The 18,596-nt window shown below is 41.4% G+C and overlaps 1 protein-coding gene across 1 annotated transcript; it reads right to left on the bottom strand.

Annotated features, from left to right (window-relative positions):
* Positions 1-642: 642 nt before the first annotated feature.
* On the bottom strand, positions 643-18,135 carry cers6 (ceramide synthase 6). The gene is made up of 11 exons (XM_083681817.1): positions 17,858-18,135; positions 15,633-15,738; positions 14,984-15,114; positions 11,234-11,291; positions 8,392-8,442; positions 8,133-8,225; positions 5,199-5,327; positions 4,717-4,823; positions 2,505-2,661; positions 2,071-2,094; positions 643-1,600 (listed from the first exon to the last, which is right to left on the bottom strand). The coding sequence occupies exons 1-11, from the start codon at positions 18,025-18,027 to the stop codon at positions 1,430-1,432; spliced, it is 1,197 nt and encodes a 398-aa protein (XP_083537943.1). The 5' UTR covers positions 18,028-18,135; the 3' UTR covers positions 643-1,429.
* Between the last annotated feature and the right edge of the window lie 461 nt (positions 18,136-18,596).

Raw genomic sequence — 18,596 nt, 5'->3', positions numbered from 1 at the left:
ACCTGTAGAAAACTGCCAACATTTGAATCAGGATCCCACTTCCAGATCATCAATAGGGGAAGTCTAATGGTAAATGGGATGGCTCAGTCACATGTAAGAGCACTGTCTCAGATCCAGAGGATACAGCATACCTCTGAGCCCCTATGTCCTTGGATGACTCACACTACACTATACTTACTCATGATTATAAATAAATACATACAAAATCTAAATGGGAAACTGGATATTATTAATCTCTGGAACAAAATTGTTACCTTCAGTATTATACAGTAGTCAACTTAAATTCAAATGTTACAATATGTCAAGAGACTGCATAAGCAGGATGAATCATTAACTAATAAAAGAAAAAACGCATTGAATGAATAGCAATAATATGGACTCATTCTACTCTTGACCTTGAGCAGTTTTTTAAGATCAACGCAAATAATTATTCATAACCAACTGTTATACACTCAAACTGACTCATCATGAATCCAAAATTGTCTCTGCTAAATGAAATTAATCAGATTCACAATCATACTTTCTCACTTGCAATCTTTAATATCTTAATGGGTTTTAATTGTATTGATTTTATTAAGAATTTAAATACCTTGTGTCTTCCAAGAGGGCCATGGACATTTAATGAAATTCTTACCCGAAATGTTGTAGAATACTTATAACAAAATGCTTTAATTTTTAAATATAGCATGGCCATACTTTTGCACACACACATAATACTGTTTACTGATATCTCATTTACAGCTTATGGGTGGACAACGTGTGTTTGTATTTTCTTTTCCATTATGCTTTGTGAGTACACATTACTATTCATTTGTGAGGAAAACATTTGCAACCACTGTTTTGGCATGTGTTGGGGGTGCAGCATTGAAAGCAAATACAATTCTTCAGCATTTTGCCAATACTCATAACATACAGTATGAGTCTGCCTTTCATAGAATGCTGAACTGAAAAGCAGTTGGGATTGTTCATGACTGGACAATCTTTAACACTGACAAGAGAGTAGGTGAGACATATTGACCACAATTCGCAAACATGTATCTATAAAAAATAAATAACATAAAAAGACACCAACATAAGAAATGACCACCCCCAGTATGCCAGACTAGGTTTAAATAGCATGCTTACACCGTAAAAGTGGAATGCTTTTCATTCATTGGTTAAACAGAGAGTGGGCAGTACAGACAGGAGTGCTTTGATATCCATTGAGTGCAGTTTGATGCAATTATATAATAAAGAGAGAATAAAATGAGAGAAAACATACAAAGAATCAAACTGAAATCAGAACTGCATCCATATTCTATTAAGAACTTCCAGTACCAGACAGGCAATGTTGTTCATTTCTCACACACACCCACACACACACACACACACATCTATGAATGGTGTCTGCAGCTTGGCTCCAGTGCTTGTAATGTCTCATAGGGGGCGGTCAGTGTTCGTCTGGACACGGGGTTCCTGTCAGGTAGCCGTTGGTCCCGTGAGTTTTATTGGTTCCATTGGTGGTGCTGCTGCTGCTGCTGCTGTGGTGCTTCTGATTGGGCGGGGGAGCGTCGTCCTCGTCAGAACTGGACTCAATGTCGCTGCGGTCGTCTTTAGAGACCTGTGGAGACGGGGCAGGGCTGTCAGGTCAACTTGTCCACACTGTACAGCCTGATGTCATGAAAAGGGGAATATGAGGGATGGGCAACTGGTCTATTGAATTAGTGTTGTCATTGTTAACAGTGCCATTGTTCTTTGATGGTTAAACTTGTTCCCCTATATTCATAAAAACAAGTGATTTTTTTGGACTGAAGTTCAAATGTTCCATTAGAAAAAGGTGCTACCAAGAGTGATAGAGGGAGGATGTGAAATCTTGTGTTAAGAAAAATAACGTGTGAGCAGCCCCTTCCTTCTCTCTGAAAAATGACATGGAATGTTTCATTAAATCAAAGCGGGATGATTAAGGGAATGGTACAATCAGGACAATATACCATGTGTACACATGAGGACAGACGACTGTGAGACAGATGATTTCTGACTAAACATACAGTAGACTGTTTAACAGACATCCCGTCTAGAGGAACTACTTACATGTAAAGGATTCCACTTTCCGGCCTTGAAGATTGGAAGGTTAGCATAGGGGATGAAAAGGTAAAGTCAAAAAAGGCTACTGACAATAGGAGGCCCTTTGTTGGTAACAATGAAACTATAGTACAGAGCATCCTGTGAGAAGCTCCTGTTGTAAAGTACATAATCTGTCAAACTTTACCTATTCAAATAATGTTATAGTAGTACTACTTTCTAACATGCCTGTACCAGCTTGTTAGAAATATATGTAAGTATATGTACCGCCATGTGCTTTGATTAACTCTATTGACTTATTACTCATAGGATGCATGCATAAGATCTGGTCCCAGGCTATTTCCTAACAACATAATGAGTACAACCATTTCAGATTACAGCTCTTATAGGGCCAATGTGACAGTGTACGGTAATTGACCATAGGTGTGTCTGTTGTCCCTCACCTTCCCCCGGGAGATGGCCCTACAGGCAATCTTCACTATGAGGTATGACCAGAAGGAGTGCAGCAGCTGCAGCAGGATCAGCAGCAGGTTGAACACCCACCAGGAGGGGTACGGCCCCACGATCTCCCAGCTCTCAAACAATGTAGTGTTCAAAATCCTAAAAGAGAAGAGGGGAATGAGGGTCAGGGAAAGGGAGAGAGAGAGAGAGAGAGAGAGGGGGATTTAGTCAATTTAGTTCATTCAGAAACAGTAAACACAAAAGTTAAGTTCTCTCTTTGTTCTAGGGGCTCCATGTTGGGAGGAGTGGAGGACACAGACAGGTGGCTGAGGCCTCCCGGGGCTGAATAGAGGCCAACAAATAGACACTTCAAAGCCTTAATCCCCTGCTCTTTGTTCTTCATGTATCCCTCTTTCACACACACACACACACACACACACACACACACACAAGCCTGGCTCCCTAGCATTGACCGACTCCTTCTGAACCGCCAAGAATAATGATCACCCAGGAGATCACCCATGTCTTCACACTGGTTCAGTTCTGTATGTTATAGCCTAGATCTAGCAGTGGTTGGACATTTACAAAGGGAACTATAATAGCACCCACTTTGCGGGGGGTGAGGACACTTCATGTAGCGTCCATTGCACTACATTAATTGTGCAATGGAGGGCAACAATTTGCTTGCCACAGTATACTGTACCTATTGTAGTGATTTACAAAATGGTTGAGGTATGACTGAACCGATAATTGCACGTGGTATGAATCTTTCTGCCGATACTGAAGCCATGGCAACAGCTTTCCAGTTATGACGCCTTTCTGGCTGCTGTGGAGCATGCTGGCTGCACTGAGAAGAACAGTACAGTAGCACTAACCCACGTCATAGTGCAATTACAAGGAGAGAGAGCTAAATAAGGCCTTAAAATAGAAATCCCAAAATACTCTACCTGTAAAACTGAGTCCTCAAAACAGCCTAGATACTCATACAGCACTGGAGGAGAGGTAGTTTGTCATTTTGTCCTGCTTATCAACAGATCTGTCCTCAAGTGTGGTGGCCTCAAAAGAATCATATCTAGTGTGATGAAGTTGGGACGTCAATTCAGGGCAGGACGGTCTACTGCAGCAGGGCTCAATGAAACACTCAATCATGTCCCATTTCTCTTTGAAGAACGGGACAGGCAATACACTCAGCTGTACTAGTTGCTCAAGGACTGAGACTGATTTGCAACTGCTCCACTCATACTGTATCAAAGCTGGCCCTGTCCTGACACATTAACATATTCCCATCACGTTTAATATCCATCATCCAATTCAATGTTTCATCATATGTCTCTGTTTCATCAGAGTTCTTAACACCAAACAAGGGGTGTGAACAGTAAATGTATTCACAAGTGGTATGCATGCAAGGGTATCAGGTGCAATACCTACAGTAGGTGGAAAGATATGGTAATCTAGTGCAGGATTATTATTTTGTTCTTTTTTACTATAAAGTCATGATACTAAATGAGACATTAAAGGGGGCATTTAACAAAAAAAAATGTTTTTGTATATTACTTGCCAGTCCACCATTAGTATGTCTTAAAAGCATCATTAGTGTCTTAAAAGCATCATCATGAGACTATTCCAGGAAGTAAATCTAGGCTTGCTATTAGAAAAACTAAGGCTCATATGCAGAGTAATGACCTTTGGCTACATATCAGTGATGCACTTTTAACAATATATTATAGTGTATATAAAGTATAATACACATTTGTTATAAGATGTTTAATGTGTGTAATTTGAAGTCTAAAATCTACCTCTTGGTTAAATTATTAAGAGATGATCTTAATAATAATGTGCCTCTCATCTTATTTTGTCCCCTCTTACTGAGTAAGATACAGTAAGTCCATAATGTTGCTGTATCCATAGTAACGATTACTAAGCAACACAATTCACCAAGACCTGTATTTCATCATTGTGAGATCCTTATACTGTACATGCCTATTCAGGGACAGACAGGGACAGACAGGGACAGACAGACAGACAGACAGACAGACACACACACACACACACACACACCCTTCCCATCTACATCACAGAGATGTGTCTTACTGACAGAACACTTGGGCAACAGACACACACTCCTTCAAACAAGCCCTTTGTTACAATTATTTAGGCAGCTGCTTCACAGAGGCACAGCTACTGTCCAGACAGAGACAGTAGGATCCTACTCACCAGACAGGATAGACTCCCAGCCTGGAGCTCATGAAGACCATTGCAAACATGACAAACAGTAGATTGCAAAGTCTCTGGCACTTGGCATAGTTGGCCATTTTGGCAGCCTGCAAAACAACAGAATCCGTTTTTTTATTCATTTTGACATGGTAAGTGTACCACGTTAAATAATGTTGTTATCACACCGATGACTCAATGATCATTGTTATTCAGAGGGTTGAGAATGACAATCAAATCTAATCGTGGTTGCAATGCGGCACATGCACAGACATGTACAGTTTGCAGATTGTTCCTCTGGTGCTATGTTCATTGACCTCACTGCATGTTCGCTCTGGTGTAATTCAGAGTCTACAGAATACAGGACACGGCCACACAGCCATCTTTTAATCGGGTAGGTACCTACGATACGGTAGGTATCTACCATAGGTACTGTATTCTGTCCATCTACCAGGCGTGAATGTGAACACACAATGTCCCCTCACCTCCATCAGGACGTCTGCGGCGTCATGGAGGCACATGACCAGCGTGCCCACCCTGGCCATGTTGTTGACGTAGGAGAAGGTGATGAGGGAGATGGTGGCCAGGTGGTGCAGGAACATGATCAGGAAGTCCTGGGAAGGGGGTTGTCACAGTAGTGTCACATGATTACAGAGGACAGCATTCACAGGTCTCTTTTATCTGAATCACAGCAAGGGCCCACATGTATAGTACAGTTAGCATGTGACTTCTACGAAAGCTTCTGCAACATGCGATGAACATGACCCCGTGTTCTTTGTGATCTCTTTGATACAGTGGTACATGTAGAGGATGCTCAGCCTTGGTAGAAGTGCAACACAATAAAGGAGCTACACATGACATTTTCACTGTTCACTCTGCTACAGCATATAATGGCCTTGAAAAATCGGCAGGGATTGTGGAGTGAGTGTTTACAAGTAGTAGCTTCCCACCAACAATAGCTTCGATTGGGATATTAGGATTTCTCCTGCCAGGTACGGACAGATCTGTTGTCAAATCTTAGCTTGTTACAGAAAGTAGGCAAATCAAAACTAGCCCTAGCAAATATTTATTATTATCTGTTCACTTGACATGTCAGGATCTTACATTAATGGTCAATGGTCTGGATTTTGTGATGGACACTAGTCTACTGGTTAGTGTAAACAAAACTCATTGTAACTGCAATTTGTACTCATGGCCACAAGGGAGCCGGATTTCATGTGTAGCTCCTTTAAGTCATGGCATCTCTACTCTCACTGTGCAGGGGACATGTGAAGGTCCTAATACTACCACTAGGACAAGAACACACAAGAACAGCAGATGCAGTAAATGGCTATACTCTACTGTACGTACATTTTCCTCCTTTTTGCTGCTGCTACAGAATGTGTAAAAACTGTCTTACGTTTTCTCTCTGGATAAAGGATTCAAGAAGTGCTGCCTTAAATTCTTTGTTTACTTGATGGCTTGACAGTTATCTTCAGAATTCATTTCTTAACTTGATAAATCAGGTGAATATGAACTGCTTTCAGTGTCAACTACAGCTGACTACTGTAAGTCTAGCTGGGTTTGGCCTATCCTGATTCAGAGCTGCTGCATTGTGAATGAGACTGCCGGTGGATGACATGGTGAAATGAACCCTCCTTGAGCACCGTGATGCGTGGTTGAAGAGGCTCGGCAGGGCAGCAGCAGAGAGTAGCCGGCCGAGAGCAGGAGGATGAGGAGGAGGAGGAAGAGGAGGAAGAGCAGCGATGCAAGATACAGATATGGAAGCATGGCAATAGAGTGCAGGGGAACATACTGGAATTGGCGGGGGGTGCAGAGGCCCTCCTCAATGTGGTGTTGTGCATGAAAAAACTGAAAGGAGAAACAAAAACAGACAACATGCCAACAGTCAACAAAGAGATGAGAGGGTGAGGGCATAAACACCATGGCATCATGGGACAGCACAGCTGTGAGTGTTATGTGTGCTGTGGTTTGGACAGGGCGGGGCAGAGGGAAAGGAGAGAGAGAGGCAGGCATATGTCCATGGGAGTCATGCAAATTGATATTCTGTGAACCACAACCAGGGAGTAAAGCTTTTCAAGAAAATTAAATACAGTGGTCGAAATGGACTCTTATGTTTTAATGTAAAATAGTTTCCTTTGATGCTGATGCCCATAAATGGCAGAATTGTAAAGCTTACTATACACGCTATATTTGCAGGATACTGTACTGCTATGAGCTACCAAAACAGATTAACACAGTTTACCCCATAAGATTATTGACCCCCCCCCCCCCCCCCCCTCCTTAAGAGAGCAACAGATATTGCAGATGGCTCTTTGAAATCAACAGAAGCAGAGGCAATATTTACAGCTCAAACATGAAGGAATAGCGCTGATCTGTAAAATCGACCGGAAAGCCCATGAGCTTGATGTGTGTGTGTGTGTCTGTCCATGTGTAAACAGACATGTCTACAACATTCTGCAGTAGCCTTTTCTATTGTGGGTGTGTATCCATGGATTATTTCTCTTTAGTCAGAGGATTACACTGGAGTGGGTCACAGAACTAGGCCTCATGACAGCACAGCTGTCCGCTTGACCCTCAATTAGGATGTTTAATCATAATGCTGCATGAAATGGAGAGGGATGCTATGTGAGGTGGGTGATAAACCTTACAAATATTCTTTGAGTCAATACAATTCAGTGTGAATTAGAGTTCACTGGAAACACTATTCCACAACTGCATTCAGCTACTGTACAACATATGAAATGATAGGGAATTATCCAATTAGCCTGTAGTTGTCATCATAAGTTGTGGGGTCAAGAGAAAATATTAAAGTGGATAAAGATAAGTAATAACCTCCAGGCTCAGAGCGCTGGGTACTGCAACAGGACTCAATCCAAAACAAATATTGGAGGGAAAACATTTTAGAATGACTGCCAGTAAATCCGGTCATAAAAGTTATGAGCAAATACTAATCCATCTCTTTCCAACAGATGTCTGTGATTTCACACACACCAGGGAGACTATACTGTACACTGAGGCAAAAAGCCAGCTCACAGGGACACAGACCAAATAAAACACAGTCACTGAACAGACAATGAGAGGAGGGCTGGATGCATGTGCTGACAAACAATAATGACTGAAATTACTACCACATAAAACCAAGCTTGAGCTACACAAAGAGTAAAAACAATGTAGTGTCAAATCCTTTCGAAGCCATTACAGAAGTGTTGGAATTGTGCGGTCTGATCCTTTGCCATAATGGACTTGCCATAATGACTTCATTGTTACTGAGGCAAACAAATAGAAGGATCTTTGGAAGAGGAACTTGCGAGTGTTAAATGACATTCATACACAGAAATCTGTGTTGGAGAACTATAACAAATAAACATTATTATTTGTTATTTTAGATTCATCAGATTACTTAATTGGTGTCCTACCTTCCTCCTGATGTCTGTAAACTGGGAGAAGAGTAGGGAAAGGTAGAAAGACAGCTCCAGTATATAGTAGTAGTGGATGTCCACCGTCAGTGGCTGTACAAACACACACATCAACAAAATTAGATCCCTATTGGGTAAAGCGGCATCTTAAAATCTGTTATTTGTTGTTATAGAAAAGTTATTTGGCCAACATGAAAACATTCTGTATTCAATCTGCAGTGAAAAGAGCTGAGAGCTTTTTTCAGGATTTAAACATCACCTGATAGGGGTAGTTGTACCAGCACTCCCTTGTATTCCATAGCCACGGGGTCTGTAGAGACAGCACATGGACTGAATTACAATGTATGATGAACAAATTCACAACAATATTGTACAATTTGGCATGATGGCATTTGTACATTTGGCATGTGGTTCAAACCCAAAATATAAGGGGGAAATGTAAACTATGCTCTCTCAATGTTCCTCTTATTTGTGAAAATCTCTCGAACTGCAACTGAGGACATACAATGCATTGAGTGTCAGGTAACCAGGAACAAAGCATACAGTATGAAAGTGTATTTCCAAGTCGAGCAAGACAAGACAGGGCAGACAGCCTCCACCGCATGTATATTATGCTGTTCCAAAAAGTATATTTACAGCTACATAAAGTGATATTGATCCCCAAACCTGAACACCACCTCAGGCTCAATACTTACTGTTTGATTAAGATCCAACAACATTAATATCAATGGGACCACAGACATGTAAGATTGTATTTTCATTAAAGTGAAATGTAATGATAGTGAAGTGGTTTCTCTAAAGTGCAAAGTAATCATAAAACTGTTGTGATATGCGTAAGGTGGAGGAGTGTGTGTGCATGTCTTGCCACAAGAGGGACCTAGACAATAAAGACAGCATAATAACGAGCTGCTCATCTTCATCTTCTACAAGGAATGTTTGCCCTCTATGGCAGAGGCATCAACCAATCATCAACTAACTCTACAGTGAGCAGTCTTAAACAAATTTGCCCTATTTAGAAATGCTGACACTGCTCGAGTTGACATGCAAACTCGAGCAGTGTTTGCATGTCAAGAATGTTACATTAGGAACCTCAGTGTATGTATTGCAGTGTACCAGCTCATAATACAATTTAGTTCTCTACATACTGTACAAGTATGTACTGTCTGGGAGAGATGAACATGGAAAGAGTTGTCTGATGGTAAAAAGGTAGAACAGGACCAATAAATCTGATAACTAACTGGATTAAATTACTCAGTTATTTCTCATTTTCAATAGTTACCGAAATATCAACTTCCAGCTAAGGAGAGACAATAAAAGGCCAATGGTAGTGGCCAATTGGAATTGATTGATTTTAGAAAATGTGGATTTTTATTTTCATGTAGATATACTTCACCGAACAGCATGAGTGTAAAATAATAATTATTAACAATTGTTTTGCTACAATAATCCGTCCATCAAACTGTTCAGTATTTTGAGGGAGAGATAGTTGCACACGCTCTATCCCTTTGACGCTCCTGCCAGCTAGCGCGCTAGATGTGGGGGAGGGGAGAGGAGGAGGTAGGCCTGAACAAAGCTAAACGACTGTTGTCTAAAGGCCGATTCATGCTTCATTGACAACAACGCAACCAGGGGTCTGCGTATGTTCACGAAGGTCGCCCAACTGTTGCAGAGGAGGCTGCACAGGTTGTCGTGCACCTCTCTCGATTTCTCCATGAGCGACCGGCCGTGTAGATGTTGCACACCATTGATTGGTTGGTTAGTGAATGGAGGCGGAGCTGAAGTAGTTCAGTAGTGGAAGAAGATTCGGGACAAGTTTGTGCGAATGAAAAGGAAGCTGGAGAAAAGAAAAGAAAAGTGGAGCTGCCGCTGGGAATCAAACAAAGCCCATCATCTTTGTTATGCTCTCCTGGCTGGAAGTATTAGTAAAGCACCGAGAGACTGAGGCAAACTGTCATGAGGTAAATACAAAAATTCAGTTGGAGGCGTTCATATGGCAGGCACTTTTGTTAAATGATGTTCTTGCTGTCAGTTTAATCAATAAATAGATCTTTGGAAACTTTGGATGTGTTCATTAGTTATTCAGTTATAGCAACAGCAGTCGACCACAAGGACTCTGGCTCTGACATGCGTTAGAGTTGTGTCTCTGTTATGACGGTTATAACGATATAACGAGTTGAGATTAAATGAGATTAAAATCATAGTTTTAACTATACAGTGTTTTGTACAGTGTTTTTTTTACAATTACATTGTTTACAATTTTTTTTGTAAACATAAGATTATATTTTGGTAAAACAGTTGAACTAAATTCATTAGGCATTTATAATAATTATTTAAGAATCATTAACATATCATTCATTTAAAAGTTACAAAAATGTATGTACTAATCCCAGATTGCCCCTTTAAAGGTGTAAAAATATGTGTTGAGGAGGACTGTGACTTTAGGAAAGGTTACTAAGTTTGCATCTCCAGTGCTGTTTTCTAGACCTACTCTATTAATAATCCCGCGGGAGACTCGGCCCAGCTGCAGGGAATGAACTCATTTCACAAAGTGCTTCGTCATGCAAGTTGTTTCAGTGAGAATTTCTCTCCGCTACAGTGTGTCTGCCCATTCCCTCTTAATCATGATTAGACTGATCAAGCCCAGCCATAGCTGCATCACCATTCAATTACTACACACACTTAGGTCCTACTGGCCACAGGACAAGATGTACAGTAATTCGCAATGACGTGTATCCTTATATATCAACGTAGCATCATCATTAAGACTAAAGGTGGCAGTCCACACGGTTATAGTTCTCAATTGAGCATTTCCTCAGACAAAAGGCTAATATCATCATAATAGATACTGTGCTGAGAGCAAATGGATCCATTATTCCTCAGAGATCCCTGGTTGTTGAGTGTTACATTATGAGAGGTACATTATTTGTCTACTGCTTCTTCTTGCACAGCAAGGTCCCATCAAGTACAGCCTCCATACCTTTTAATTTCTAGAGCAAAGCTTCAATAACTAGCTCTCTCAGAAGAATGTGTTCTCATACAGTATAAGCAGAGTATAGCATTCGATTATTTTGTATTCATGGGAGAAATTTGATCAGCCTTACCTTTTTTAGGAAACGCAGTCCATAGGTAAATATATACAGGTAAAACGAAAATCTCCACCTATGAAAAAAAAAAGAAATACAGGATCAAAAAGTTAGAGATTGGGAGTTGAATATATTTACTGTGGAACCTTAGGGCTATTTGAAGAGATCTAGACACATACAACTCCACCTTGATAAGGAGTTTGGTTTCGATTTCCCCCTTTCCATCATATAATTTCTCTCCAAAGTAGGCCAAGGTCTGAATGCAGAATGGAGATGTGGGCAATCATTTTACAAATTTAGACCAATTAGTAACCAACAACTAAATGTCACATTCAAAAGAACTATCAAAAATCACAGAGTGAAATGAAAAGACCTTTTAGAATGAAAAACGTTGGCATGTGGACACTTCTTCTTGTCATCTTAATTAGCTACACGATAGAAAGAAGTGCCAAGTATGGTTCCTACAGTATCAGTGGTAGAGAGGGGGTATAGTATAGCACTATTGTACAGCACAATGTGCCCTTAGGCCTGCAGTCATAGATGTGGCGGTGGCTGTGGCCCAAGCCAAGCTCTCTCACATCCCAGCGTCTGCATTCCAGGGTGAGTCACTAGATACCGGGTGCCTGCCACCAAGCTCAGCAGCACACTGCTTCAATGGCAGAGGGGGAAGAGAGGCACTCCCAGACGCAACCTCTGCGCTGGGACTTACGTAACCCCGTGCACGTACGTAGCCACAAATGCACATTGATTGGATGGGAAAGTTTTCCTGTGATCATGGGCTTTGGAGCTCTCGGGCAGAGACTGAGCCGTTTCAGTTGACACTTCAGAGATCAAAGCCAAGGCAAGCTGAGCATGGAGGCAGATGCCCACAGCACATAAGAATCAGCTACTGGACTGAACACTCATTGAGAGCTAGCTCACAACGAATACATCTCCTTGTCGTACTCTCTTCCTAAGGGTTTTTCATAACTAAATGACTAAAAAATAGAAGAACAGACTCCATAAGACACACTTGAATATGACAGATTCTCTGTTCTTGCTTGTAGAGATGAGAAAAGGTATCAAATATCAATCATGAGTCAGGAGTGAGTTCTTGCCATTAATAGGGCTTCTTAGACAGGTAGACCCCTCAAAATTCGGCAGGTGCAGCTGCATGCTGGTCCCCACAGACAGGATGACTAGTATGATGTGACATGGATACTGTAAGAAGCTAACATCCACTGACTAGACTCAGAGGGGGTTCTTTAAAGGCTTACTATGCTGTCTGAAAGAGAGAGTGACTTTTGCATGGTTCTAAGGTGTTCCTAGAATAGGTACAGTAGCTTCTGTTTTTGACAGCCATAGATGGCAAATATCACCACAGTATCTTACTAAAATGCAAAGCTGAATACACCAAGTCGTTTTTCTGAGGCTTTGTAAATCTCATTGGGTGATCAAAGGTCAAAGCTTGACATCATACAACAAAGATTTTAAGCGTGCTCTCACTTCAAACTGATAATCTACTCTTTCTAATGAAAAGGACATCTGATGTTCATAGGATAGAGGTGATCAAGCCACAAGTCATTTTGCTCTCTGTGCTTGATTAATTGTAAAAACAAATGAGCTGGATTCATTTGCCTAATGATAGGTCAAGACTGTTGCTTGGCAACTGGGTAGACAAACATGGCAAAGGAGTTTGCTGCTGAATCAGTGCTATTTATGTAGAATTACTATGACTCACAACTACTCTGAAGAGCATTTTGCTGGTGACCGAGGAGGCACTGTACCAAATATATGGTACAGTATACAACAATGTAGTTGCATAAAAAGACATATAAAACGGTCTACAGAACCTTCCTGCAAGGGTTATAACTGGAAACCAAATAAACCAAAAAAAAACAACCTCTAAGTTGGCTAAGTTCCCTCTACATATGACTTTCATTTCACATTTTCTTTCAGCAATTCATTGGTAACAAGGTTCACAAACCAAAATATTCTAGAGTGTGCCTTGTGTCTCTATGGTAACTGAATATATTCCTTGCTCAGTGGAAGCAGACAAAGGTCCATTCTCCATCTCATGTTCTCTTTGTGAATAACCCATATGTTTTAGGTGAACAGTTTTTTTTTTTTTAAAAAGCTTCTTGGTTTCTTTGAGCTGCTGAGTCATGGAGAGTTACTTGGGGCAGCATGACAGTTGACAAATTGTTCTTAGTGCTACATTTTTATCTATTAACTTTAATTACTTTATTTCGTTTGAGCGTATTGTTTAATATGTCTCTTCTGCATTAGGACATTTAATCTCATACAACACTAATCAGAGTATTTATTAATTAGAATATACTGCCTTTGGATATTTCCTTCTACAATAACTCTACAGAACCAGAGGAGGGATAGAGAAGGGAACCAGTGCTGTGGTAGAAACAAAGCGCATGCCCCACTGGGGACCAGCCAGGCCTGATAAAACTAGCTGGCAAATAAATAAATATCTCTGTGCAGCGTCTTTAAGCTTGGCTATCCCCAGTCTGAATGTGTCTGTGTGACTCTCTTTGTTAGCATTAAGGGAAAAAGGGAAGCGCAGCTTGGCCGTCCTGAAGTGCCGGAGACAACAGCATCCTATCAAACCCAAACAGCTGTATACAAGGCACTAATTACAGCAGGATTACTGCTGAGAGGACTGCGGCTGGGTTGGTTTAGAGAACTGCATTGTAAGCAACTGAGGCAGCAGTTAGACAATAACAGGAGTCCAATCCATTCTGACACTGCTAACAGACACTGCATCTATTTGCATTGGAGGCATAACAGTTGTCACTACCGTCTCTTTAATCAATTTCATGCTAGCAGAACAAACTGGTTCGGGAAGGGCCTCTTCTCCGGCCGAGGGCGGTCCTTGAGGGGAAGGACAGTGGTATAGACCTCCTTTTCCTTCTTCCTTGACCCTGCGCTTTAGATCAGCCCGGGTGACCCGTAACAGTCCAGCCGTGTTGATGGTTCCAGAGGGTTCGCTGTCCCACCACGGAGAGACTCATCACCCTTCCAACAGACTGGGCCGTGGACTTTATGGAGATGGTGCGTGCCAATTCTGCCAGGTAGACCGACTGAACTGCAATAGCGTTTACCTCACTGGGCCGCCTGCACCGCAGGTGTGGAAACAAAACCGGTCCACAGTTCTTGGCTTGGCAGAGGCACCAGCCTTCAGGTCAAGATAGTCAGCCAGTGAGGCTTCCATCGCAGGCAGATTTGGCAATCCAAATCTCTTCTTGATGGTCTTCGTAGTGGCCCACTTGTCACCTTGGCTGAGAAGGACTGCTTCCACAATGACTTGATGGAATCAAGGCATTCATTGAGGATGGGCACACGCTGGTGTGTGGTTGGGAAGTCACTCTACAGGGCGATCCTGTCCAGCCTCAACCTCTTGGGTAGTGGCAGGGCCCAAGGCAGCTCAAGTTAGAGCTTGGAGGAGGCTCTGTGGACAGCTTCGAGCAAATCACCTCATCCTTCACCTCCCATGCCATTACAGCTTGCTGGGCAGAAGGGAGGGAGACCAGGTCAGTGCCATCTTCTCCATCCCCAATGGCGCAAAAACTTGCTTTGTCAAAGCTAGCGTGTGTGTTACTGCTTGGCTGGTACAAACAACAGCACCCACACCCACCTTCTTGGGTTATGACTGACCAGTGACCAGGCCTTCTGTAATGTGCACATACTGTAGGTGTTAACAGCAATTATGTGATACAATGTATATGGTTTACAGAGATGAGAGGTTCCGTTCTGAAGCTGTCCAGGAACTCTTACATGCTCTCACAGAAACGGGCCAAGGTGCTGGGCTTCTCCTGGTTCCGGCGCTGTCTGAACCAACGCTGGATGGTCCGAACGTCCCAGTCCAGCTGTTTGGACAAGCCCTCCAACCTCTTCTCATCTGGGTGCTGGGAAGACAGAATTAAGACATGTGATTGTTAACAAGGCTGCCATTATTGTGGAAAAGATGTGGCATGGGTCAGAAGACTGAAGTCGTGACATCCACAGAAATAAAATGTAATAAATTATCGCAATGTTTAATCAGTAAATGGTCAGTGAAATTAAACCATCACCCAATTGGCAGCTGAGAAGGGAACAAACATCAAAGCTATTTGCTCTGAAGTGCCTTTGCTTCCACCTTTGAAGTCTCTTCTGTGTTGAGGGTGACTGTGGCTAGGTCGTTCTTTATGTGAATCTAAAAATGTGTCAAGGAAACCTGCTTTTCTGCTGAGCTAAATATAACCATGGTGCATCAATACAACAAGGCACAGATAATAGCACAAATTAGGAGTTGCTTTCTGAGCTGTCTGAACTGAATGCAGTAACTTTTCTGCTTAAGGATATTGCTCTTCATATGTGTTATCAGTACTAATACATCAAAGGTCTCACACATTTAAGTTCCTCTAGAAATACACACTCCCTGTACCTTGGTTATAGCAGTGAAAACTTTCTCCAAAATGGCATTGGGCTGGGCTCTCTGTGGTCCATTTGCTTGTATCTTGAGACCCAAGGCACATGGTCTTGCAATAAACCTGCAATAATAATTAGAAGAAACATTTTCTCACACCATTTTAGTTAGGGGGAATCATGGCATGACCATTGACAACCATTTGTTATGAATAAATATCCAAACTTTAAAATTATATTTAACTGCTGAATCAATATTGCTGTGTATAGTCAGCATTTCTCTGGCTGAAAATGTATCCACGTTTGACTAGATGGATGAAAAATGCATTAGAGTACATTGAAAATCTTGACTAAGAAGTCACTGAACTTTCATTGCACAGACAGACAGATAAGACGTTATGGACGTTAGTGCGTTATGGAAATAAATAGGACATTCAAATTCTATCTGTTCTGATAGCTGGGCGTATTTCTTAGTACTATATAATGGAATCATTCAGTATTACTGTGAGAACAGAAATGCTAGAGGGATTTCAGTATGAGCTATGAATTGTTGAATATCAAAAATGGCACAGGGTAATTAGAGCCTAACATCCTAAATATGTTTCTGTAAACAATATTTCACAGCAATACAGTAAATGGGATTTGTACTCAATACAATGATGATTCATGTCATTATTTAAGGTTAAATTGCGAGGGATTGAGTTTATTGCTGAAAGTGACAACATACAAACCTGTTCCAGAATTATAATTGAGTAATGGGCACACTAATGGACAAAGGGCTAAGGTGAAGATTAAACTGGCATAGGAGTATGACAAGATCAAGATGAAATGCCCATGTGGAGCAGACAGCTGAGGGGGGCAGAGCTTACTGGCCTATTCATAAAGGTCCTTACTGTGCTAATGAAGTGTGTCGTCAGCAATCCAAAATTATAATCTGGAGGGAAGAACAGCCTCAATTTAGCCTGTTCCAGATCTGCATCTGTTTTAGTCATCTCTGTATGGCATGAGGATAGTCATAGGAGGTAGTCTAAAGCACAGGGTAGCCTCAAATGACTTTCAGAGTCAATCTTACATTAAAATGGCTCCCATTATTGTTGAGTTGTATTCATAAAAGTCAAATGTGATTTGAAAATTACAACTGAGGTGAACTTTCGCTAACAGTTTCCAATTCTAGCTGCGACTGACAGGAGGCCTAACTGTGCTCAGGCAACATAAGAGGCAACATAAGGTCAACAGCCGTTGTTGGCTGATTGAATGGGTACAGATCCAGCACTTTACTATCCTGTATAGATGACAAAGAGCTCTCTAATCGTAAAACCTGATCTAAGATCCTCTTTAGCTCGTTAAGGAAGTTAGGCCAAAGACATTTTTTGCTTAGCAACTTTTTACTAACAGGTATGATGCCTTTTTCTGTCTTTCATATTCAGGACATAGCCTATAGGTGTGACTAGATCCTATTGATTATATTTCATCCATTATGAAAATAGAAATTAAATAACAAGCCACTAAACTGTACCATGAAGACCTAGAGTATTACATCTGGACAAGAAGTGGTAGGCTGCCCTTAGTGAGGTGTTGGGTGAAGTTTTTACAGCAGAAGGACCCTACAGACATTCAATCAAAACACATGGCTATGTATCCAACTGTTGGGTACATGACTGAGATATGCATGATACAAATCTAAATCAAACACTAACCGTGAGTGTCTGCTCTCTACTTATGTACAAGGTAGCCTATAGCACCAGTGTCTCAGTGAGAATGTATTTAGCTGGTGAAAACTTAACATTTGAACACAACTATTTCATGACGCTGAACATCAGACACAAAAGCACAGACCACTGCGAGGTCAATAGGAAATTGGACGAGCATGATTCGAATAATGCGCTCGCCTATTGACAGCTGCAACTTGCGGCTAGAAGGATGCTAGGCCAGCTGTATCCCATTAAGAATAACATAATTCATTTCTCAACGCAGTTCTGTAAGCTCCAATCCATTCATATCTCTAATAAATATTGTTGCCATGTAGGCTACAATGTAACAGGGATACTATAAGAATAACCTTCCTAGCAGGATCGAATATGTCTCATTCATTGTCTACATTCTGTGAGCGAAACATGTTTCAATAGTAATACCCAAAACAAAATCTTTAAAACAGGCTCACATTTTCTTCGAAATGACCAACAACATACCCAATGATATCAATAGCATTATGGTTAGCCTCTACTTCAACCTAAATCCACCCACCTTTCGAAAACCAACCGAATCATAAAGATGCAGAAGGCTAAAGGACACGCCAGATAAAGATCCTCGGCTTGCGGGAAGGTTGCCTCATCTGTATTTTTTAAATCAGCCCAGGTTACATTGTGAGGGAGCCAAAATCTCTCGTTCCAAAACCATGCCAAAATACCGGCCATGTCCTTGTAATATGGACGCGTTGTCCCTAACCAACAGACCCGAAATAAATGCGATATCAATGGCCTAGTGCGTATTTGCAGCGGTCTTTCACGGGCGATCTATGCAGGTTTTAGTGTAGTGTGATGGGATCAGTGTATGTACCGCCTGTCTATGTTCTCCCCCTCGCTATTTCCAGTGTAGGGAAGTAGACTCAATCAGCTACTCCGCAAGTGATTGGTGCACTGAAATGTCACACATGCAGTCGCCACACAAAGGTATTCATGTTTGATATGGCCCAGCCAACGTAGCTTGAAATATGATTTAAGCTTAGAATAAGTTCACATGTGGCAAATAGTCAATAGGAAATGCAAACTAAAGTGTAGGGCAACAATTGTGACGCTCAATGATTAAATTCTCGTTTTGAGTTGGCAAATATCCAATTCAAAGCGATGGGGAAAGCACTGTATGAATACATGGTAAATCATGCCACCTATTGACCGATTTCAGTGCAATTCTTGATGACCAGACGCCTATGAGTAAGTTGTTGTATCCATGGATAGATACATTTACATTCATATACATATGTCAT

The sequence above is a fragment of the Argentina silus genome (assembly GCF_951799395.1).
Source record: "Argentina silus genome assembly, chromosome: 12".
Taxonomy (NCBI): Eukaryota; Metazoa; Chordata; class Actinopteri; order Argentiniformes; family Argentinidae; genus Argentina; species Argentina silus.
This window is presented reverse-complemented; position numbering and strand designations above follow the sequence as displayed.

What these genes read in the sequence shown, in the direction of transcription:
- cers6 (XM_083681817.1), bottom strand. Translation starts at nt 18,027, where the DNA reads ATGGCCGGTATTTTGGCATGGTTTTGGAACGAGAGATTTTGGCTCCCT. An exon ending in GACTGCGTTTCCTAAAAAAG is followed by an intron (nt 8,443 to 11,233) that starts GTAAGGCTGATC and finishes CTGTCTCTACAG; the next exon opens with ACCCCGTGGCTATGGAATAC. An exon ending in CCGCAGACGTCCTGATGGAG is followed by an intron (nt 4,824 to 5,198) that starts GTGAGGGGACAT and finishes GTTGTTTTGCAG; the next exon opens with GCTGCCAAAATGGCCAACTA.